Below are 25,253 nucleotides of genomic sequence, written 5' to 3' on the forward strand. Positions count from 1 at the left end.
TAATTTACAAAACCCCCTAAATCTGCTTGTGTTCTGCGTGCTAGAATCGACCTACTAACAGCTTCACTAAAGACTGAGAGAAAAACACTTGCTTCTGCTCTCCTATCTGCTTGTGACCCTTTCATGCTTGCTTCATTGTGCTTAGATTGTAAGGTCTTTAGTCTAGAGTTTGCCACTTGGTTCAGTGTTTGTACAGTGTCCAGAAAAAGTGGTCCCTGACAAGTGCCCCAAAGGACTAGAATTGTTTGGAACTGGGGGGGCAGGGGGGGAAAGATTATTTTGCTCAGTCTGAGTTTATTCTAATACAGTTCTGTCGCTGTCCTCTGTGAGAACCATGCCTAACAAGGCCTGCACCACTTCGGCCTGTGTGACTTTCTGTACTTGCTCCTTTATTTTAGAAGCTTATACATATCATCACAAATGATATGCATGTGCATGTGCTGCCAGAGCAGTGCCCACGTTAACAAAGACAATTGAAATCACAGAGGAAGGTCAAACATCACGTGTAAGTGTTGCACATGTCAGATTTTGCTCAGGGTTGCTTTTCCATGCTTTTAAAACTTTCTGTCTTGCAAACGGGACTCAAACTACAGGCTTTCAGTGAAGGCAGTTTCAGTGAAGGCCTTCTGTGTTCCCCTTTATAAAAACACGTGGGAATAAGCTGCATGATTTCAAGCCTTTTCAAAGGCAAACTTCAGCTCTCAGCTGATCCTCACCTCCTCTCCCTCCTCGTAATTGCAGCCAGTTATTCCTCACACAGTACCTTCCTCTCTATGCTACCTTCACCAAATTCCACTGTGTTGGATTCTCTTTCTACCCATCCTCTTCGTTATACAGCTCAGATGTTGTGGTAGCACTTGCTCCAGTCTTTACAGCAAGTCAGGTTCCCATGCACTGCCTTCCCCATTTGCACTGCAGACAGGACTGAGTGTGCTGCACTATTCTGGCAAGGCTGGCTTAGACAGCATCTGAAAAGCAGGCTCACTTGCTACGAACTATGGGCATACAGTTCAGCACTGTGCAAAACAAGCATCCTCCTCTTTTCTTTTTTTCTTCTTGGTTTGCACTTTTGACAGCTGGATGTGAATTTGTTCACAAACCCCTCATTCTCCTTTCTCTCAATTCTCACTCAAAACTAAATCAAAGAGCTGATTCCAGGCTGACTGTTTCAAAATGTAGTAAGTTCAGTGGCTACTCACATCCTTTCCCACAGGTTTTCAAGTGCCTAGTGGTTGTCTTATGCTCATGTGCTGCACATACCTGCACACAAGAAGTGCCAGGGTTAATCCCCTTGATAGTTTTGTTGCCAGGAGCAACATTATGAGCCACTCCTATGATGCTGCAGGTTCTATTGACTGACTATTAGTGGATCGTGTTAGAGCTTCTGCAAGTGTTGTGTGAACTCCAGAATTCCTTAGATTTCCAGTATTTTGGGCTGAGGTGCCCCTATTTGGAAGTAAAAAATTAATATCAAACATCTGCTCTGGTAATGCCTGGATTCAGCTCTGGGCCTGGATCTGAATTCACCCACAATCATCTGGAACCTATTTCTTGAAATGCAAATAAGGGAGAGCACATAGTTCAAAACCTGTCCGATGTCCCTGGATGATAGAATGCACTCTGCCTCTGGCACAGCTTTGTCCTTAGAACATATCACTGCCTCTGGCATGGATCAAGACTCTGCTCATGCCTAAAGATGGAATCAGCCATGCCCTTCTTTACTAGCTATATGAATAATAAATACCAGACAGTCTCCTCTTATGACCTTGGAAAACATAATGTTAGTACTGGTTGAAGATACTTCATTAAGTCATTTAACTGCAGTACCTCCATCAGTAATCATCAGTGATGCAGCTCAAAGAGAAATAAAGAGAACAGCCACCTAGGATGAAGTAGGGGAGTTGTGATCTCACAGACTTTGTGACACAGTGCAGCTCAAAGAGAAATAAAGAGAACAGCCACCTAGGATGAAGCAGGGGAGTTGTGATCTCACAGACTTTGTGACACAGTGCAGCTCGATGAGAAATAAAGAGAACAGCCACCTAGGATGAAGCAGGGGAGTTGTGATCTCACAGACTTTGTGACACAGTGCAGCTCAAAGAGAAATAAAGAGAGCAGCCACCTAGGGTGAAGCAGGGGAGTTGTGATCTCACAGACTTTGTGACACAGTGCAGCTCAATGAGAAATAAAGAGAACAGCCACCTAGGATGAAGCAGGGGAGTTGTGATCTCAGACTTTGTGACACAGTGCAGCTCGATGAGAAATAAAGAGAACAGCCACCTAGGATGAAGCAGGGGAGTTGTGATCTCACAGACTTTGTGACACAGTGCAGCTCAATGAGAAATAAAGAGAACAGCCACCTAGGATGAAGCAGGGGAGTTGTGATCTCACAGACTTTGTGACACAGTGCAGCTCGATGAGAAATACACATTACACCCTCCTGCATTAACATATCCATACAATTCCAGCAGCTGTTGTTACTATCTCATTTGAATAACGAATCAGATCCATTTGTAATCCGGATATTCCTAAAGAAGTCAGTGGAGTTAACCAAGGGCCTGTTAAGAGTTTTCATCTTTGCAAAAGGAGACAGAACAATAAAAGATTTTCTGGAGCTAACTTGTGAAAAGAATGAGTTTCTAATTTCTCAGTCTTCTTGCTTAATGCATACTGCAGAAATTTCAGCTGCAGAAGTGATGCTGGCTGTGTTGCATCATTAATGGTACTTCTCATTTGTGCAGGACTTAAGGGATGAAATTATTTTTGTAGTCAGCAATTTCCTTAAACTCCTTTGTATTGGTGTTCAGAAACAATTAGCACTCCCTAATGGAGGAAGAGCAATTATATGACTTTTTAACAAATGCCCAGTGAATCATTGCCAGGGACGTTGGTTTGGGGGCCTGTTAATTTCCAACTCTTTGTTCAATCCTCCAGGCTAAGCTGAAAACATAGCTGCCACGTTTTCTTTTTTTTTTAAACTCTTTTCTTTTGCAATAAATATGATTAGGGATATACAAGTCTCAAAAGTAAAACAGGAAACCCAAGTCAGTTGTTATTTTAATGATATTTTACAATGTATAAGAATATTAAGCTGCATTAATTAATAAATTCATAAACTACAAATCCTGTAGGCCATCTTCTAGAAAAGAGGGACCTGCAGATGTATCCACAACCAGTCAGGCCACCAAATTAACCCTGCTGGTAGCTGTAAGCATGCAACAACTTTTTAGTTGTTAGTACAACTCACTTTCAGAGCAAGTATTTAGAATGATTATTAGCATCTGATTGATGTAGGAAAAGTCCTACTTTAACTGAGTCTGTAAGCTCCTTCCCTGCGAAGCACAGTGCTCTGTCCAGTGCTAAAGTTATGCTTTCATCTGGTTATCTTTCAAGGCAACCTGGGTGGCCACAAAAAGCACTTGACATCTTGATGCACTTCAGCAGTTTTACATATACACAAACTTTGTAGAAAAATAAATTTGTCATTCGTCACCACATATGTTGATCTGAGGAGTGAGGCTGCTGTGGCTGTAGCTCCTGTGCTGCTTTGCCCTTTCTCATTTTCTCCCCCTCCTCCTTTCTTCCTTTTCCCTCTTCGCTTTTTCCAGTTCAACAAATTGTTTTCTCAGAAACACAGACTTTCACACAACAGCTCTGAGGGACTTGCTCTGCTAACCCTTTGCACTAGCTGCAAACCCACGTCAGACAAAGTCTTTGCACTGACTTCTTACACAGGCCCAAACGTTTAGAGTATCTGATCTGTTATCGCCGTTGAAGCAGGCAGTCTTGGCAACTGCGACCTGCTCTGCTTTGCTTCGGGGAATGTGATAAAGAGCAAGACACAGCTGGTTTAAGAAAGCCTTAGAAACATCTCTTAGTTTATAAAGACAATAATAATATTTTCATATTTGAATGGCTTGAGATACATGTGAAACCACAGTAACGGGGAAAAGTAAGTCAATTCAAGCTGCTTTCTCAACTCAATGCAAGAAGGCTGCAAAGAATCCCTGAGCTCTTGGGATTTCAGAGCAAACAAGTACACACTGTACGCACACAATTACAACCTCCTCCAAATCTCCTCCACTCAAACTAGCCCCTTTCCTCAAATATGTTTATATTACGTTACAAAGTTGTGTCCATATGTCAGAAAATGACTATTCACAAATTCATTTTTCATACCACTATCAACTCTTTTTTTTTCCCCCTCTTTTTCCCCCCAGTCTGTGTTGCTGGTAAAAAAATAAATCTTAACCAGTTTAATTATTTTCTCCTGTGTGGCATTACTTGTAAGTAGTGTTTGGACAGGGAAAAAAGCATAGTTTAAAAATGACAGCCTTAAACATATAAATAATTTACTATTGAGAATACCAGAGATGTTATTTAATATCACAGTGTATTAAGACAGTATTTCTACTGTCCGTCTCCTGTGATTATTTTGTTGATGTGGCTACAAGAGAAAGCACACATTAGTGACTGTCTTAGGCAACACAAGTCAAATTCTGGTTTTGGTTATACCCAGCTAACTCTACCAACCATGGTGAGGCGGTGTTAGGTTAGAAAAGAACTTGTTAACAGTGTGTTGTAAGTTACTCAAAGATCATGGAAGTCTGTCAAACAGCTCCCTTTGATTTCAGTGGGCTTTGGACCCTGTGGAAAAAACATCAGTTTCTAGGGTAACAAAACCAGAAAAAAACCTTTTACTCATTGGCTTTGAGTTTACAGCAAGCAGCAGCCTTTATTTCCTGTGTTTTAAAGCTATCTATCATTGGGAAGAGCCTTTTGGATGGCCAACTGCTTGCTTACATGATACGAATGCACAAGCTAGTACTTCAACAGAGCTAATAGTTTCAGGCACCTTTGACAACACAGACTGTTTAATAGGAGGGTGACAAGAAAGTGCTCAGAGTATTTCTTCACTATATAAACCCCTGAGATACTCTGTTTCACTTGGGTAACATCCTTTGGATGTCAGTGGGGATTGCACTCAGTGAAGAGCTGCCCTGTAACTGCTCAGGCAATATCAACATTTCAAACAAGACATCCCTTTGCCCCAGATTTTGTTATAGGTTTTACCTGGTATGTGACCTCTGCAAGTATAATAGAATTCTTTACAATAGTCTTTGCACAGGTAGGGAAGAGTTAGTTCTTTTTCAGGTGTTTCCCCTTTCTCAGGTGAGTGGAATAGGTTCTGAGCATGAGGTGAGCAGTGTGCACATTTGATTTCCTCCAGTAGCTTCGCACATTCTGTGTTGTTGGTAACAGAAAGTATCTGCAAGCCACAAATCAGAGACAAATAAGCATATGACCTGTTTCCTCATTTTACACAAGACAAAAAAGACCACATGATCTAATAATAACAGTTAATGTCAGTGGAACCCACACAGCTAGCAGAAATGCAGCATGTTTCAGGCCACTATTCCGGGAGGGCAAAAGTTACTGCTGTGCAATATGCCATCGGTACAGTGAGATGTTAAGCACTTGCTTCTCTTTCTTAGATAAGAATAGTACTCAACTTACTTCACAGAATCATAAAATCATTACAGTTGGAAAAGACCTCGAAGGCCATCAAGTCTGAGCATCAACCCAAGACCACCATGCCCATTAAACCATGTCCCTAAGTGCTGCTGTCTGTAAGGCTTTTTTAACGCCTCCAGCTCTTTCGAACTCCTTCAAACCTCCAGACTGGTGGAGTCACTACCTCTGACTCCACCACTATTGTGAACAGCTTGTTCCAGGCCCCGACCAATGGACTCACGTTGCAGATGGAGTGTTTTGGATCACTTTAAAAACACATGTCCACAATCTCTTAATCACAAAGTCAATCCATTGAAACACATCAGGAAAAACGTAGCTAGGTATTTGCTAAATAGGTGTATCTTGAGCACTACCACAGTCCAGCTGCTGAAGTGACTGTTCAGCAGGTGCCTTGAGTTTTCATGCTTTAAAGGCTGCTCTGCCTTTTGCTCTCTAATGCAAAACACTTGCAGGAGGGAAAAGCTCTGTGTTTACAGACATCTTCTTTTATAAGCAAAAAAGTGGATTTTGTTTGTCTCTAGACTGAAACTGTAACTCTGTCCTGAAAAGGGAGCATACTTTACATGCAGTACTTGAAGAAGCACAAAGCCACCACTGATGATGTGTTTAAAAGTAAACACAGGAGCCTAAGGAGCACAGTGTCATCAGACTGTGAAAGATAATGGAAACCAACACAGTGATCTTCAGTAGCTTTTCAATACAGTTCACTTTGTTAAGCTCTCCTTAACCACATTGGACTGTCTTCTGATCATTCATCCCAACAGTGGGTAGTGGCAAATGTGTCCTCAGCCGAGAAGGACTGAATCTGATCCAATGCAGAACCAAAGCTCAGGTTCTTCCTGCTATTTGTTTAATGGCACTACAAACAAAGACTGTAAGGCACACTAAGAAATATCAATGCAGTAACTAACATTTGTAAATAGCACATTTGGAAATGCTAGGACAGTTTTGCTGTAGTTCACATCTCTGTAGGACTTTCAAACATCATTCCCTTGCAACATTAACAGTAAAGTGAATTTTGCTTTGGTTGAAATAAGTTATTCAATACAGGAAGGTTCTTGACATGCTTGAGTATGCCGTCTCATAGGTAGGGTCTCTTCTAGGATGCTGGTACTTTGGTAACACAGTCCTGAACCCAAGCTCATAATCATGCAAACCTTGGACACTTGAGAGGAATGCACTGCCCATTGTTTTACAGGTTTATATCCAAAAGATTGCACAATGTATGTCCTGCACAGTTACACAAAATCCTGTTGAAAGGAACAGTCATTGAGAAGACAAACTGTCTCCAGGAAAAGTTAGTCCTCCCATAGACATATTATCACAAGGCCATTTGAAAGGTCTAGTAAAGTTTAGTGGTGTGAGTTGGATGGCTGATTAGAAGAACATCATTTGGCTTCTACCCTTGTTCTGGAAGAGCTGCCATTAGCTTCAAAAGGGACTCCTCCAGTTTTGTCAGGATTGTTAAATGCTTTAAATGTTCTGTTATTTGGGCTATCTCTTCTCAGATTATCCTTGGTTTCATTGCACCTGCAATTAAGTAGAATCACAGAATTTCAGTTGGAAAAGATCATCAGGTCTAGTCACTCGTGACTAACATCTGCCACATCTGGTTTATTATCTCTCTGCTCACATCTTTGGAGAGGGCAGTAAGTGATTCATTTCTTGTTGCATTTATGGCAAAAAGTTTGCAGTGGTGCTGAATTCTTGGGGAATTCTTTCCACAACCACTTTTTTTTCTCCTGAGAAAAGTTAAGGTTCTTTTTGCTAGACTGCTCCCACGGGCCACAGCAGCAGAACTGTTAACCTTAGTCTTCTTTCTGGAGTTTTAGATATTGTTCTAGGTGTGGTAGATCTGGGGGAAAATGCTTTGAGGATAAGAACTGGAAATATAGTATTAGCAACAATAAACTATAACCAAAATACACAGTAACTAAGTCTTTGAACTTGACTGCCCAGGATTGTGATCCAGGTAGCAGAGAACAGACTTTTTATACTTGCAGTAATCCACACTGCTGAGGCTTCTGCAGTAGCTGGACCTTCTTATGTGATGATGGTATCCAGACCTTGGTACTTGGTGTTACTGTGCTTCTGATGGGAAGTGCCCTGGATAATTCACACAGTCATTGTCTGCCAGTCTGAAGCCAAGAGGGGATGACTGAAAGCACTATCCATAACTCCTGCTTTTTATGACTGCTGTGTCACCAAGAAGCTGGGACCTTGCCTAAAAGAAGGATGAAATGCCTTGTTTTGGTGTTTTCTCCAAAGGAAAGCACACTGTGACCATGGCCTCTTCCGAGGGCTGGCCGACATTGAGTAGTATCGCCTGCTTCACAAGGGTCTCAGGTGTTTTCATCAGGGAGCTGATCTCAGGCAGCAGCCTTTCTTGTGGTAGCAGAATGATGGTGTGCTTAGAAGTATGAGTAAACGCAAGCTATTGCTAGGTAAATATTCAGTGTGTTTATTGAATTAACTCCACAGCGATGCAGATAGAAAACTGTATTTCTACTGGAAAGGCTCCAGAATGCACCCTGAACAGGAGGGGAAAATAAAATGACAGGACAGCAAAGCTCATTTACTCTTTCTTGTGGAAAACGTAATTGACATTGCCTGGTGATATGGGAGAAGTAATGCTTGCCAACATTTCAGTCCTCAATGTTAAGACAAAAGGATCCTAATCCCCCTGAGCAGCTGCTATCCAGGAATTAACCACAGGAATTCACCCCCTCATGTCATTTCTGGAATGAATCTTGGTCATATAATAGCTAATCAGAAGATTAAGGAATGAGAGTCAATCAATTATCTGAAAATCAAGTACAATGTTATTTAACTTTTAGAACGCTCCAGCAAAATAGAGTGGTAACATTTGCTCTGTGTGAGGTCTGATGTATAACTCTGTTCTGGCTGGGAGATAGGACAACTGTTCCAGTCTGAATTTCAGTAAAATCAATAATGTATTTATCCTGGAGTATATTAAACCAGTTTCAAGCGAAAGCTGAAACACTTATTTGCATGAAACTTCTTCTGCTGGATCTCTACTTTGAAAATGACCTTAAAGTTGACAATGGCTTTGGTCTTTTGAAGAAATGTAAACTAATTTCCTGCTTCAGTTTTTAAAGTCCTATGTGAAGCCATCAGGCTGCAGTGGTTTAAACTAACTGTGCTCTGGAAAATATGTAAAACTTCCAAACATTTATTGCAACATGCCTAATAATGATTATGCCTGCTGCTGACTAATTTACAACATCTGTAAGATCATCCTTTAATCTCCAGCCACATGAAAGGAAAACGAGTAGACTAAAGGTAAGATAAATGCTGGAATGCATAGGAAAGCATAGCATACTAAATTGGTTTATCAACAAAATGAACAGTGCGGACAAGAAGAAATAGAAGACAGCACAATAGACAGAAATTCTTTACGCTGGATGTTGTCATCTGTTTTGTGTACTCTGCCCTATCTAGCTTGAGAAGGGCAGCATCATTTTGATGCTAGCAGAGAGAAAAAAAAAGCTCAGTGAAATAAGTCATTGCTTTAAGATGTATTTGATATCCAAGAATTTATGCCTAAAAATCATATGCTTGGAGGATTGTTCAGCTGTTGGGCTGAACATATGCTTCTTCTGTATTATAGTGCTGGATTATGTCATTAAAGAGTTCAGTTTCAATTTTAGGGTAATATGTAAATAGATCATTGTACTAAGGCAGCTGTTAAAGGGACCCCAAGATGAGTTATTTGTTTAGTTGGATACGTTCAACAATAGCCTTTGTTCGTGAAAGAGCCAGAGCAAACAAATGATTGTAAAAGGGCACACTTGAAAACAATTACTTTGCACCCATTCCTTGACGGCCTTGGCTGTGAAACCATCCAAGGTAGAGAGGACTTCCTTGCCTCTCGGACTGCAAGGAAACTTTTAGATAAGCTGCTACTACAAAGTTTGACTGGGAAGCAGTAGTCCTTCATAAACAGAAAAGTAGAAGACAAAGAGTTAAACGTCAACAACAAGATGCAAAACTCTTAGTCGAGCCAGTGCAGTGCTGTATCCGCTCATCACGGTAGCTCCCAAACCCACAAGCAATGGCAGTGCTCTCACTGTAAACACAGATCAATAATTTGGTCAAAATTCCTCAAAGATCCGGAATCTAAACCAAGCTCTCATGAAAATGCTGACTGAGTATGCTCAGTTAATTTCTTTTTAGTCAAGGGGCCAGCGTTCAGATTTCTGCTAATGTCACAGCCACTCGGACATGTACATGGATTGTGCAGTTTATGAAAGATGGGCTTGGAACTGTAGCAGAAAACACTATAAAAAAAGGTGCTTTTAGAAGTGTGCTCTTCAAAGGTATCCCATAATAGTATGCCATGTGTTTTATGGGATGGCCACCTCCTCCTGTCAAGTATAAACGGCACGTGCTTTGACATTTTTTTCTGAGCAGGTATCAATAGTATAAAACAGATTTGAGAGCTTCCTAAACGTTAATCTTTGTTGAAAACCAGTTTGATTTTAAAATAATGTAAAATAATATTCCCTAAAAAGTGTATTTTATATTAAAAAATACCCAAACAAACCAAAACAACCAAAACCTCAAAGGGAATAGTTAGAAAAGAATAAACCCTTCAACTGCCTGAAGACTGAAAACTAACCATAATTCAACTTCCAAGTTACTGCATTCAGCTAATTGCCAGAAGAGTCTCAAGCACTGAATAATCTCAGTAGCATATATGCCACTGAGACATTGCAAACAGGGTGAACTAAGGACATATTTTCCAGTCTTCCTCCTTTCTTTTTTTTTTCCTTCCCCTTCTCCCCCTCCCTTTTTTTAACTTTTCCCAGCTAGATCTTTCAGGTTATCTGTGTGTGGTTAGTTTCTAGTTTAATTCAATTATCACACAGGAGCTTAATGACACTGTCTCTAGACAACATGAAGAAATATATCTGCCTTGAATCTCAAACTGCTGCTGCATATGGTATGAATAAAGAGAGATCTGCAGCTGAAAACCTGCAGTAAGACAGTTCTCACTCATCTGGGAATAGAGGGGGTAGGACAAATGCTCCCTCAAAAGGCATGAACATTTGGACAGAGCTGGGGACTGAAGGAGAATGATGTTCTCCAGTTTCACCCATTAGTGAACCAACTAACAAACACAATGGTGTTGTTGTTATTCTTTTGCCATAAGCAACAGGACTCTGTGTGTGGGCAGCAGTTTAGTGGGGAGGAGGATAAGTCGACCCCTTTTTGTCCTATTGATTTTTTCCTATTTGCATGACTTGAGCAAATTAAATGATGCAATATGGCTTTTTGTTACAAAACAAAGTGAGAGATACCACCCAGACACATATGTTGATTCGTAGAAGCTGTTTACATGAGAATGGAGTGAAATCTACCGTGAACTGAGCATAAAAATTCGATTCAGGCTGGGTATTTTTTTTTTCATTATGCTTGGGCCAGCAAGACTGAAACACAAGTTTTCCAAGAGTCTCTCAGACCTTGACAACTACAGAGTTGTAACTGAGGAATTCTTAATTAAAGTTAAACCATGATGGAAAAGGAAAAAAAAAAAAAAAAAAAAGGGAAAAAAGCAAAGGCAAGAAAAATAAAAAGACACCTGATTGTTTATTTGACGTGCAGTGATTCTTAATGACATTATCCAGCAACTTCTCTCCCTGTGCCTACCCCTGGAGGCAACACAGGTCATCAGAGCTTATGGAACACGATCCTGAAGGCTTAGGTATCAACGCGTCTGGAGATCTAAGCAACAGGCTGAGAAGCTGAATTTAACTTGCTGAGGGATGCAGAGAAATGACCATGTTAAAGAAACGGGTGAGCAGAGGAGGCGCTTCCCTTCACATGACCGCAGCTCGAAATTGGGCAGGGAGGCTGCCAGGTAACGGCAGAAGGCAGGTTCATCTCACAGCACCTTGAGAAGGAACCGGTCAGGAGCCACAGCTGCTAGCTCAGGGTCCCAAAGCGGGACGTGGGTGCACGTCAGCGGTTAACACACGGGCCCCGAGGAGGCTGCTGTTCACAAAGTTTCGGTACACCGGTTCCAGCGGCTCACCAAACCCCTTCCTGACTAGACACGCGGAGCAAACCGGACAAGGTGTTTCGCCCCAAACAAAAGTAAACCGGACCACCTCCGCCGCAGGAACGTACGGCCCGGTTGCTGCCGGTGCCTGGGGGGCGGCTGAAGCCCGTCCAAATGCCCCTCCTGAACCGCACCCGAGCAGCGGTACCTCCTGGCAGCTCGGCCCCTCTGCACCGACCCTCCGCCGTGCCTCGGGACGAGCCGGGGCCGCGGCCACAAACTCCACCGCCGCGCACAGAAAGTAACTTTCCGGCAGCTCCGCCGGCTGGCAAAGCGCCCTCCCTGCGGAGCGCCCGTCCCCTCCAGGGCAGAACGGTCGGTCCTGTCACCCCCTCCCCTCCAGCCCCCGCCGCTGCATCCCTCCCGCACAGCAACGCAGCAGGTTAGCGACTGGTGCGCGGGATTCACGCTAAAAAACACCACCACCACCACCCAAAACACCTCCAAAAAGCCAGAAAGCTCCCCCGAAAGTCCGAAGCAGCTCTAGGTGGTGCCTACCTTCGCCTCGGCGTGCAGCAGCCCCTGCGCGTCAGTGCGGGAGCAGCAGGACAGGCGTGGGTAGAGGCCGCGGCACATCGCCTCCCCGCCGCCCGGGGCCTCCGGGGACAGCACCCGCCGGTCCCGCTTCTTCAGCCGCCTCGGAGGGGTCCCGTTGAGGCACCTTCTCCTGCGGGAGCCGCTCTCCCCAAACTTGGCATCCCCCTCGAAGAAGCACAGAACCACGGCCACCAGCAGCAGCTTAAACGGCAGCATCTTGAGCATCATGCCTGAGGGAGCGTGTGAATGCACCCAAAAAAAGGGGGGTGGGAGGGAGAAGGAGGGGAATCCCACTGACTTAGCTTTGCACTTCAGATCAGGAAACCACCTCCCTCCCGCAGAAGGGGAAAGTCTGGAGAAGAATAACGGTAGCAATAAAAAAGCCTACGGAGGAAAAAAAAAGCGCTTCGGTCACCCCCGCTTCCAAAAAGTCGGACGCGAAAAGGCAGGAACGGGGTGGTGGCGGCGGCGGCGATTGGGGTGTGGGGGGGAGTGAAACAAGCCCCCGAGCCCCGGGCGGGAGGAGGGATGCTCGAAGCCGGCGAAGTTGCGCAAGTGGCACAGGTTTAGCAGCTGCCGCGCCGAGGCGCCGAGGCTCGGGGCGGGCCGGGCAGCGGGTGGCGGCAGCGGCAGCCCTTCACTTGTCGTCGTCCCATAGGAAGGGTGTCCCCGCGGCGGGACGGCGGTGGCGGCCGGTCCGGGCGATGCCCCCTGCGCTGCTGCCGGCGGCGGCTCAGCAGGGCTCTCATGTTTCGCTCCCTCTTTTCTTCTTCTTTTTAAGCCGCGCGCGGGGAGGTGCTGCCACCGCGCGCCCTGCACGTCACCCGCGCACCGGCCGCGCGCGCCGCCGCGGGGGCTCGGCGGGAAGCGGCGGGGCGCGCGCGGCTCGTCACCGCCACCCCACCCCTCCCGCCGCCAGGCCGGCCCGAGCGGCACCGCCCCGCGCTGCCCCGTAGCGGGCTCCCGGTGCTGGCCGGGGGGTCCTCGTACCCTCCCCGCGCCCCGGCGAAGAGGTGCAGCTGCGGTCATGTGAAGGGAAGCGCCTTCGCTCTCCCGGCCGGGCCTGTCTCGGCGGGAACCCGCGGAGCCCAGTGAGAGGCGAGCGCTGTAGGTGCGTGCTGCTCCCCCGACAGCTGGCGGAGAGGCGCCTCGGCGTGGCGCAGCGGCGCTTGGCCGGCCCGGCGGAGGGGCTGCTCTGCGCCCGCCTGGTGCCCCCTAGCCAGTCCCTGAGCCCAGAGCCAGGCGCGGGGCAGGCGTCGACGGGGACAGGGCAGAGAGGTGGCAAGTGCCGGCAGCCCCCAGTAGCATCGTCACTTTCGGCGGGGGTGCAGCCGGCTCAGTCCCTCAGCACTGCTCGTTCCGTGCCAACCGGTTTCCAAGTACGAGCGGTTGGTAATGGTGGCCTTTGGCACGGCGGCAATTGGTGACGGTAAGGGGGGAGCAGAGTTTAGAGGGTTGAATGTTCTCCTGGTGTGCTGAGAACAGGAGCATCTGAGAAGGGTGAGGTGAACCAAGTAGCAGGCACTTTGTGGCAAGGAAGCACCTGGGGGATCAGCAGCCAGCTGGAAAGGGAAAGGCCAGCCCAGTGTGAGCAGGAGCGAAGGGAATTTGGGGAGGAGAAAGGTGCAAGACCAGATGAAGCCAGCCAAGGGCAAAGGCCTGAAATAAAGTCCCTGAAATAGAGGGGGGAAAGGGCTTGTACCCAAAGAGCCCCTCCCTTCAGGAGGGAGAAAGCGAAGGTAGTTGTGTGTGGAGCTCCTGATGCGCAGTAGCACTGTGTCTGAAGCAACTGAGGCCTGTTGCTGTTCTCCTCGTGTTTATAAGCCAAAGAAATGCATCTTCTCAGATTTACATTTGAACTCTTAAACGGTCTGTGGTAAACAAAACAGGAATTGGGCATGGACAAATAGTACATCAGCTAAATCGCTGAGCAGTCGTAAAGGCTTTTGTCTGCCTTTAAGTGCATTTGTCAAGGCTGGTGCTTTCTAAAGTCACGATCACCACTTACTTCGCCACTGGTTCTGCTGGCCGACAGCGTTCGCACCAAAGCTCAAGCTGCTTCAGCGTGAGCAAGGGAAACCTGTGGTGCAGCATGGGCCCCAGCACTCCTGTTGGTGAGAGAAATAAGCATGGCACCCTCAGGACATCAGCATCCTGAGGCGTTCCAGCTTCCTTGCTTTGTAGGTTTAGAAAAAGCGCTGCTTTGTGCACCTGAACTTGTTCTGTGAGCAGCCCGACTCACAGCACTGCAGTGACGTGGTAATGTTACAACACAACAGCTATGCTGGTTTTGTTGCTCTGGATTAATACATAGACAATTCTGAAATACAAGTGATTCTGCTATAAAGCAGAATTACAATATCAGCATAAGAGCACTTTCCTTACAGGGAGTTATGCTGGCAGAATTGTAGTGGGCAAAGGCCCTAGACGGAGCTGTGTGTCTTCCTTTGTGAAGTCAAATGCTCTCCTGCTTTCCAAGCTGATTGTGTGATTTTGCTTTCCACCTCCCTTACTGGAGTGGGAAACTGGGTCTCAGTGGAAAGAAGTGACTGTGGGGCAGATACCCTCATGAAAAAACAAACCTTCAGTGAAAATTTCTGTTGGGCCGTTGTGGCCCAATCCTCACAGTTCCTGTCTCAGTGAAGGAGAGAGGAAGTGAGGAACATAAATCTGTATGATCAAAGTAATACAGCTATTAGTAAATAACCTTTCTTCCTCCTTCAAGTGCTGCCTGCACAAATACCCCTTTCTATGTATACCTGTACCAGTTCTTGGAGGAGGTGAGTTTGAGGTGTATTAATTAAACAGAGAATGACTTCCCGAAATGGGGTTTGGATCAAGTTGCCAAAGTAAGAGAGAGCTGGCAGTTTGTGAAGGTCCGCTTCTGCACAGAAATTTTACACGGATCTATGATGGAGACATTTCCCAGAAATTCCATGGAATGTACTGTTGACCTTGTGTAATATGAAGTGCTTAAAGCTTCAAGCTCTGTAGTGACAGTGTGATATAGATGTGTGTAAGCGAAGAAGGTTGTGTTGTTCAAAACCTCTGAATAGAAATTGCTGATCCTTGGGGTTTTGTGCATGAAGACCTGATTTAATCTTATGTTCCTTTCCACACTTTACAAGTACATGATAGCTTCTTCAGCAAGTATTTTTTTAAGGGCTGGTTGGCACAGGATCTTATTTACAAACCTTGCTAAATAATGCAAAGTTAAGGTCAGTATTGGTATATGCCAGTGTCAACTTCAGGTGACTCCAGCCTCTAATAAACAGAGATAAGGGACTACTTAGGAAGTAAATACATACACATAGGAAATATGGTTAATAAACACATCATTTTTTAAAGGCAACCTGGATTCTGTCATCTGAAGCTCATTACTGGAAATGGTTAAACATACTGATGCTGCAAGTGAACCCAACTGACTTCTGTGATTTGTTCTTTGTAGGATGTAGATGAGATTCTTGGGGTTGTAAAGCAGTTACGTGGGAAAGGGTTAGAGTGTTTCACAAAAGGAAGCTGTTGCTACTGTAGTGTTTGGCTGTTGATGTAGGGTAGGGTGCCCCCTGCCCATGGCAGGGGGGTTGGAAGTAGATGATCCTTGCAGTCCCTTCCAACCCTGAATGATTCTATGATAGGTTTTCTTCTGTTTTTGCTGAGCAGATAAGTAGCCTGGGCTTATGCCTGGTTATGCCATTACCTTCCTCATTTGCATTACTGTCTATATCATGATATGTCATGGCACCTCTATCATGTGAAGTGAATGTGTCAGAACACCCTTCAAAGAGCATGAGGCTGGTTGTGGCATGCATTTGAACTTGTTATTTCTTAGATTATTCTATGTTTGTTCTCGGACATGTTTTGCAAGGGAATTCAGCTGCACCAAGACACCTGTGTTAAAGTTAGTGAACTCTTCAGGAGTTTGAAGAGAAGAGGAAATGTCTGGTTATGTGCAGCAGCAGTTGCTTTAGGGAAATATGTGAGTTTACAGGCAGGAGCAGAAGCTAGGCAAAGTTCTGATGGAAGCAGACAGTAACATCAGATCGTTCTTAAACTCCCAGCGGATCTTGTCTGGTGGTACACATTTACATCCTCTTGTAATGCAGGTAGTGACAGGATGAGTGGCAATGGTTTCAAAATGGAAGAAGAGGATTTAGATTAGACATTAGGAAAAAAGTGTTTCCCAGGGTACCCAGAGAAATTGTGGAGGCTCCTAGCCTGGAAAGTGGTCAAAGCCAGGTTGGATGGTGCCTTGTGCAAGCTGTTCTAGTAGGAGGAGTGCCTGCCTATGGCAAAGGTGTTGGAATTAGGTGATACTTAAGGTCTTTTCCAACCCAAACTATTCTATTATTTTATGATTCATGGAAGATCTTTGCATGCAGTCACCTCCCTTACACAGCTAAGCCCCTGCAGTACGAGTAGTGTCTGAGTAGGGGTATCAGGGCTAAGTTCCATCCTTCCATCAGGGCTAAGTTCCATCCTTCCACACTGGTAGCAACTGCCTCGTGTCATGAGGAGGAATGTTGCAGTTTTGGAGCAGGCCAGGAGACCAACCAACAATCAACCATGATCTGCAGCTGAGAAATTATGATATTTAAGATACTAGTACAAGAAGATTGCCCTCTGAATCAGGGACGTTTCAGTAGGTGGACTTCAGCTCCTAGTGAGTGGCCCTGCTTTTGGCTTAGCCAGCATTTAACTTCTGAAGCACTTAGGTCTTGCTGTTATTTTGTTAAGAGAATAAAGGTTGGGGGTTTTTCTTAGTTTTAGGTAATCCTACAAGGCTCAGGGAGGATTCTCCTCAGTGATCCTTATAGGTCCCTTCCATCTTGAGATATTTTATGATCCTATGTTCTTGTTAAGGTCATAGCCCAGTAAAAAACATTGAGTCATGGATTCTCCACTGCTGGAATTTAGAATTCTGTTTCCAGATTTAATTCTGAAAATCAGCCTTTAGTTTTTGTATGTTCCATTTAGAATGGAAAGCAGGAAAAAGTCTTTCTAAAGTAGTCTGATATTTCCTTTAAATTACTTTGAAACAAAACTGAGCTTGAGAATCCAAGCTCTGAGGCTTCAGCATCAGCTGTGTCTCCTGAAACTTGAAGATCCCATCTCCTATGTTTTTTGTCAGCGAGATGGACAGAGCCTGAGGAATCTGGAAATTTGGACTGAGGACTTGGGCAGGAATCCCACGGTTTGGCAGTCTGGGCTCCTGTGTTTCTGGATTTTGTTTTGGGAGGGGTAAAAGCCTGACTGTCCTGAGAGTCTCATTAGAAGTGGAGAGTTTTTTCTGGCGCTCTGTGGGATGACTGGGGCTAGGGTTCCTGTGGCTTCAAGGCAGAGAACTGGAATATCAGGAAACCCTGAATCTGGGGCAGTTTTTATGGCAGGAGTTCTGCACAGCTGTGAACTCTGCAAGTCCCTTTGCTGCAGCAGCTCCTCTGGTAATGAAGGAGGAAAACTGCTGGAATGGTTTTGTTAAAGCAGCTTGTGGTTAGTCAGAAGTTTATAAAACCATTACATTTTGGTGCTTATTTCTGTTTGTGATGTAAGAGAATTTTTTCAGTTTGGTCAGGACACTTCTGGTTGCTTCTATCCACCAGGTACTATAGCCCTCACCATTTTGTGGTGTTGAGAATAACATGGTGCTTGTCTTTGCATACCACAAATACGAGGTGTGAAGGCTGGGATAACATGAATTAACAGGGCTTCTTAGGATATTTTTTTAATGGGAAAAAAAGTGCCCAGACAGTTACAGACAAGTTTTTAGGGTATGTCTTTACCACAGAGTTCCCCATGGCTCTTAGAAATCCTGAAGCCACCTGGACCATTTGGGACTGTAAACTAATGTGTCTACTTTTTAAACCTGACTTCAAGAAAACCTGAGTCCCATCTGGGTACAAACCCAGTACTGGGCTGACACTAACTCCCCCTGATTGGCCCACCAGGGAGTATGAGCTACAGATTATTTTAGCACATCACGTCAGCTGCTAACACAAGCCTTCAACTGCCTGTGTTCGATTCTGCAACATAAACTAGGGTGCCTAGAAGGCAGATAAAGCAAACTGTTTTGTGAGGGAATTAGGGCTCAAGAGGCCCTCCTGCCTATGGTCTGCGTGCTTTCACTACCTGCTGTAATTCACCTCAACAGCGGGTCTTTATTTGTGGTTGTTACAAAGAGACAAAGGAAGCTGCTGTGGGAAATTCTTTCTCTCCTCCCAGGGACGGTAGTAATCTCTCTGCCTGCTGCAGTTTACCAACCACATCTATGTTGTGGCCTGCTCCAGTGTCTGAGGTATCCTTAACTTGCTGTAGGAGCAACTTGTGTAAGGTGTTGTCCAGGAAAATCTGAAATGCTTGTAGTAATCATCAAAGGAAGAAAGATCTTTCTGAATGAGTGGTAATTGCATACCAAAACTAAATAATGGACCTAAATATTTGTGCATGGTGTTCTTTGTTGCCTGCCAAGTGTGGGAATGGCAGTTGTAGCCTGGCAGTGTTAAAACTCAGCAGTGATGAAGCTCTGCTCTGAGCTGCTCAATGACTGAGACACTAGGTAGAATTGCCCAGGTTTTCTCTGTGTTGGTGCACTGTGCTTTGCTACATAAACCACTGTGAGACAGTTCATATTTCACAGAGAAGCCTTGGGAAGCTCTGTAGGTAATGCATGCTGAGGCACCACATATGGCATTACTGCGTATGTGCTGTGTTAGTTGTGCTGTTGGAGGCAGTCAGCAACCGCTGTCCTGTCTTGTCTTGGAGTGGCATGTCTCTAATTCATGTGTGTGATGTGGCTCTTAGAAAGACCCCTCTAGTTCAGTAGCATAATTCATCTATCAGGAAGTAGGGAGTTGAAATGTATTTGCTCAACATGTTGTTCTCAGAACTGCTGAGTGCCCTGGCATGTGGGGGAAGTACCAGAGTAGGCAAGGTACCAGAGTACCCAACAACCGTTCTCAGACACGTGCTAACAGCATGCTCATCCTCCTCAATTGTTTTGGCCTGTGTGAAATTACTCCAGAACAGTGCTGAAAGCTGCCTCACCTTTCTGGCACTGCATGTGTTTCTGCAGGCTCATGTGCACTTCTGGCTGTGCCAGTGTAGTGCATACATGGCAGCATCTTTTGGAAGTGTCTATTTAGCATCCCCTGAACTACAGTTACAGATGTTACCCTTGGTAACTTTTTCTGTCTTGCTTCCCTGAAGGGTCCTTGGGAGCATTGTGTTAGCAGCTGAAATCCTGACCGAATGAGATCAGTCTGGAGAGGATTAAGGCTTTTCAGAGTCCCAGTCATGCAAAGAAAAAGCTGGAAGAAGCAGGTGATTTTGTGAACAGCTAATTCCTACAGTGGCTGTTCTTTGGTAACTCATCATTGAAGTGACTGAGTTTGGCCTGCTTGCCCTCCCTCACACACAAATTTCAAGCATGTGGATCTTAGGTTAAATCAGCCAACCTGTAACTGAAAAACAGTGCTCAGCTTCACTGCACATAAAATGGAATATAGACACCAGTTCTGCTAGGAGTTTAGGATGTGGTCATAAAGCTACTTTATCTGTATGGAGAACTGGCAAACCATCAGGTTGTGGGTCTGCAGGCTGATAGTATTTTGCCAGGAATGTGGTCTTCAAAGACAGATTGGGCAGACAGATCTAAACCTTGACATGAAGAGTCCATTAAGTTTGGTGAGAAATAAATCTAAGTAGGTGGTAGGTTCACACACAGGTGGCAATGTGTGAATCACTTCTTTCATTTGACTGTGAGATGTATGAACAAAGAAGATCCTTGGATAAAGATATAAACTGATATGGATGCCAGATGAACTTTGACTGAACTTAAGGCCAAACCATATTTAAAAAAATAAATAAATAACCCAGGCTAAGGAGACACAATAGCAGATGCTGGAACCATCTGTTCCTGGACAGCTCTAATAGAAAACTACTTCTGGTCTAGTGTGTGTTTTCCCTGTTAAGTAGTGGTCTGCCTCTGGTGAGGTATGAACAATAATGGTCCTGATCTCCAGGTGGATTGTCCCCCAGTCCCAGAACCTTCGTATGCAACTTGGTTTCTACAGCATTTGAGATTCTGTGTATAATCAAGTGATTGAGTTAAGCACTGCGTCCTAACCTTAAGGCATGCATTACAATCACTATCAAATGAACTTCAAGGATGAGCTCTACTGCTCCATGTAATTTATTACAGATGTGAGGCAATCCCTAATTTCCCAAGGAATGGTCACTGCAGACTGGGTGTTGTTTGAATGAGGTAAACAGGCTGCACTTAACCCTTACTGCAGAGGTTTGGTTCTGATTTGAGCAGTGATTCGGTCATGATTCTTTAACATGATTCCATGTTGAATCTTCCCTACTTTTCATCTAATATTGTAGAGTAGGGCCCAAGTGGTTATTTAAAGCAGGAATCATCATGTTCAGGGATGGTACAAAGCTTGTGTCTGAGAGAAGATTAGCATGTATACGTCACCACTTGGGTAGGGTGTAGTGATCAGTGGGTTAAGTGTTAACTTCCATCAATTTTTCAGACCCATCCAGTGGATTAATGATAGTTAATAATTTAATTTGCAGGAGGATGTTTATGCCTCATGGACTACTTGTTGAATTGTACTAGCAGATCAGTCAGATATGAATGGGAGACAAATGAGTCATTTTTAGGAAACTCAAGAGTCAGTTGGTTGTTGAGGAGGGAATACTTCGTTCCAGCAGTTATTTTGTTCATGACCCTGACATGCCAGCACTGTACTTTCAGTGGAACTGTTTATGATAAACCTATCTGAATGTATGTACTGGAGGAAGGCCCTGAGGACATTCAAATCTCATACCTCTGGCAGCCTGAAGGAGCAGAGGGACTGTGTGGGCTGTTCTCTTTGGAGCTGTGTTGTTTTATATGAAATGTTCAGTTCTTCTGGGAGGACTTTGTGTTGCTCCACCAAGCATGGCTTTCCAAAAGGTTTGAACTTGAACATGGAGGGCACATGTATGTCTCAGGAGTAGGTAATCCATGCAGACAAAAGTTTGGGAGATGCTTCTAAGTGACAGCTGTATGTACCCTGAGAGTGCTGCTGAACCGAGAAACCAGTGAACTAGTCTAGAAGTCTGCAGAATTAGATCATTTTGACAGAGCTGAGTGGACAGTAATAACTCAAAAGTTTCCAGTGGTTTTTGGTTGCAGAGCTTTAAATGTTTTAGTAATAATTTTTATTGTGATGTTAAAAATGTAATTTCAAGCAGGTAACATAGTGATGATGACTTAGTGGTTTCCTACAGAGAGGGAGTCATGGAGGACATGAGTAGGAAAATTCTAGACAAGAACTTGGTGGGGAAACAGTCCTGACCTTCTCTTCTTCCTTACCCATCCTTAATTTAGAGATTTCTCAAGCAGGATTCCACCTGGTCCTGAGATCCACCTGCTTGTAACTGTTAGGATGAGACAGAATTCTGAAAAGAATGCGTTAATCATATTTTTTTCACATCCTTTCTTAAAGTGGGCAGCAGTTCACCCATGGATAGGTAGACATAAGTAAAGATCCTTTTATTTAAAAAAAAAAAAAAAAAAAAAAAAAGCCCCCAAAAACAGTTTATGATGAAGGCTAGCATTGAAACACATAATTAAAAACCAGAAGATAACAATTAGAATCATAAAATCAACCAGGTTGGAAGAGACTTCCAAGATCATCCAGTCCAACAAAGCACCCAGACCTGTCCAATCAACTAAACCATGGCACCAAGTGCATCATCCACTCTCTTTTTTAACACCTCCAGGATTAGTGACAAAATAGTGAAGGAAAGGTAAATAAGGAAATCAAAGTTCATTCAGATATACTTTATCCTCTCTTCCGCTGTGATCTAGAGCCCACTGAAAGGTTCCACCTAATTTTATCAGTTCATTCTTGGTTGGTTGGTTGCTGTGTACATCCTCCTGGCCTGAACCTGAACTTCAGCACTGCAGCACTTTGATACTCTGTTTCTTCCTGTGAGTGCCAAGTATACAATACCTGTTGATTTCCATACTTCACTTTCTTTTGATGATCACACTGTTAATACTGTATTAGTGAGGAGTATTTTCAGTCATGCACTGACAGGACAAGAAAATTCGTTCACATACCATTTAGCTTTTCAGAAGTCAACAACTTCTGATTAGTTCTGAAACAGAAACTGTTGCAATGAGTTTGGATTCTTCCTAGGAACAGCATTTACTTGTGAATCTTTCTTAAAGAAAGCTGTCCATTTCAGTGACCTTACTTGTCAATTGCACACAAGACTTACAGGCTTGTCTGAGGAGTGTTGTGAAAATGCAAAGCTCTTCATAAACGCTGAGTACTGTTTATAACAGGAGTTTTTTCTTGCAACCTGTCTAAGATCTTTTCAGTAAATTATCAAGCCAGGCTGTGCTGGAGCTTGCTAGAGAGTAATGTTTAATTGCCTCATTTGGTGTGTAAGATACAGTTATTGTGTATGACAGTCCACAAACTGGAGAACTGTGGCACTGTGGTTTATGTTATTCAAGTATTGTATGTGCTAAGCATGCACTTTTCATGGGTGTCAAATGCTCTAAATAACTCTTTTCATATAAAGCAACAAAGGTGTAAAGGTCTTATGCTTCATCATAGTGCTTCATGAGCCTGCATATTCATAAACATTGTGGAATGGTTGTTATTGACCTGAGGCTCTGTCGTGTCAGTATATGTCAGAAGTGTGTCAATACTTAAATATCTCTCTTTAGGTGCACAATAAAAATTCCTTCTTTTTCATAACTCTGGTTCTTCATTTTCAAAACAGGTGAAATACTCCAGAGTTGCAATGTCTTAAATTTGCTTTGCTTGTGGAAATGCAGCTTTGCAAAGACCTGTGTGTCTTGATGCTTTGATTTTGTTTCCATGCCTTTAAGCAAGGAGACAATTGGAAGTGATGATATCACTGTTTTACAGGTAGCCAAAAGCCTTGGCTGTGTGAATTCTGGCTGAGATGGTGAGGAGTGCTGCAGCCCAAGTATGATTCTGTCGCCAGCTCCATCAGTGTTTCATACTGAGAATGGGTAATTAGTTTTCACTATAAAACTTTACTTGACACTAAAAAATGAGTGTTGCTACGGAGCACTATTTGCAGAACCTACATCATGTTTCTGGTGCAATGTGCATCAGAGCTGATTTTATTTTCATCTGCCAGCACGGGTAAGACAGTGTCTGAATGCCCTAACTTTGGGAAATTTGCTAACTACAGTGATGAAATACAAAAGCTGAATACAGTTATTTTGAGATCACTTTTTCTTTTTTTAATTAGTTTAATATCTCTCTAGGCTTGTAAGTCCCTTGGCAGTTAATCTTCCATGTGTATTTCGTATGCATTTGTATGCATATGCACAGTGCCAATATCCATTTTATTTTGCCATCTAATTCATATTGTAGTAGCCCATAGAGTAACATGAGAGAAAATTCTACACAGACTGTTGAAGTATAGAGACTGTAGAAGATACATTGATTAGAGCAGTGTTGAATATGGAGAAAATGCATGCTTCCTTCCATCATTAAATTCTATATCAGCAGGTAGTAACTGAAGCTTGTTGAACTCTGGTGTGAACTCTGAGCTATAGATGATATTCAGAGTGCTGATTTCTTGATTTTGTCCCGTGACTAAGTCTAAATGAGTAAAGATTGCCTGTCATAATAATTAATAAATAAATAGAAAGGGAGGTGCTTAACTAATAGATGCATGCATTTACTTATTGGTTGTCTGGGTCTTCATGTAAATTTGAAGTTGGGAAAAGGAAAACATAGCCTATTGCTTCAGTCTAAGAGACTGCAGATTTCTAATTTACAAAAAGAGCACAAAATTCTAAGCTTCTGAAGTGCCCATCCTCTAGCAATTAAAGAAGGGAAAATAGCTGTGCTTCATTAAAACCAGTAGCACATTTGCTAAAACCTGTAGTGGGGGCAGAATTTTGTCCTTGATGTCTGAGGCATGGAAATTTTGTGATGGATCTTTCTGTGATCCTTTTCTGACCACATTCAAGACCTACGTGTAAAAGAAGAGGAGGCTCCTCAGCTTTTTGAGACAGTCTTGTGTCTGTTGAGTCCAATTAAAAGACTTTCTGCTACCTAAGAATCTGCCCTAAGGCCTTTCTTGTACAGACCATTCCGTGTTATTTTCTTTGAAAGACCAAAACCCATACCCATGAAATAACAAATTGCCTTGTGCTGCACCTTGTGCATTATCATTTCAGTACATTAACAAACGTAGTGGCACTTCAGTAGCAAAGAAAGGAAGGTGACCTGCCAGCTAAAGCAGGATGCAGTTAGTACCCACCATTTTAGATGGTCTTAGGTTGTCTTCTGTGCTAACCAGACTGTTTTGTGATTAAATACTGTCTTCTCATTACTTTCAAATTGAAATATGGAACTATTGTTAGTAGTCATAAGGCAGAGTGAAGCAGAACAATATAGTGTCATTCGCAGCTTCTGCTTGTAGCACCAGGACTTAATAACAAAAAAGAAACTTAGTGTTGTTTTACCCTCAAACATAAGAGCCTATGCAGGTGCTGACAGATTGTTTCTGTGGTGCCACCTCAGAGACTGCCAAGCTGCTGACTTAGGGATGCTATGAAAATACCTAACGTTGCTGGCCTCAGCAGAAGGGGAGAATTCACCACATTTGAAGAACCCTGAAGTGATCCTTCTACGGTTAGCTGTCCTGCATACCTCACATTCCATATATCCTGCAGGAGAGGAATAGCTCCCTTTTTCTGTCGTTTTGTTGTCTCCCTCCCCTGCCCATCCTCCCCAGGACTAAGTGAAATTCACCTTGCAGATCAGGAAGACTTTTTAAGGCTCCTGATCTGCTGCACAGGCGTGCACTGCTTATGTTGTTTTGGTTAGCAGTTCAAGTGTCCTAGCAAGTCCTACTTAATAATCTATCTGATAAGGCTCAATTGTGCTTTGCTCTGTTTAAACTTTTGGGGGGACTGTTTAGAGAATGCAAGTGCTCCAGTACCCACATTTGTGTAAAGGTCCAGAATTAGGAAACACAGCTTTTAATGTGTCTGGGTCTCATGAGTGAAATACCAAAAGGGATTGCAGATGGCAGGATT

The 25,253-nt window shown here is 43.8% G+C and overlaps 1 protein-coding gene across 1 annotated transcript in view; it reads right to left on the reverse strand.

The window, feature by feature from the left end:
- HHIP (hedgehog interacting protein) overlaps positions 1 to 12,972 on the reverse strand; it is a 73,621-nt gene extending 60,649 nt beyond the window's left edge. Inside the window, exons 1-2 of the mRNA XM_064149491.1 lie at positions 12,119 to 12,972; positions 5,074 to 5,269 (exon numbers count right to left, since the gene is read on the reverse strand). Of these exons, the coding sequence (XP_064005561.1) occupies positions 5,074 to 5,269; positions 12,119 to 12,385 (463 nt within the window). The 5' untranslated portion in view covers positions 12,386 to 12,972. The remainder of the gene's footprint in view (positions 1 to 5,073; positions 5,270 to 12,118) is intronic.
- Positions 12,973 to 25,253: the final 12,281 nt, after the last annotated feature.

Source organism: Pogoniulus pusillus, chromosome 10 (genome assembly GCF_015220805.1).
Source record: "Pogoniulus pusillus isolate bPogPus1 chromosome 10, bPogPus1.pri, whole genome shotgun sequence".
Classification (NCBI taxonomy): Eukaryota; Metazoa; Chordata; class Aves; order Piciformes; family Lybiidae; genus Pogoniulus; species Pogoniulus pusillus.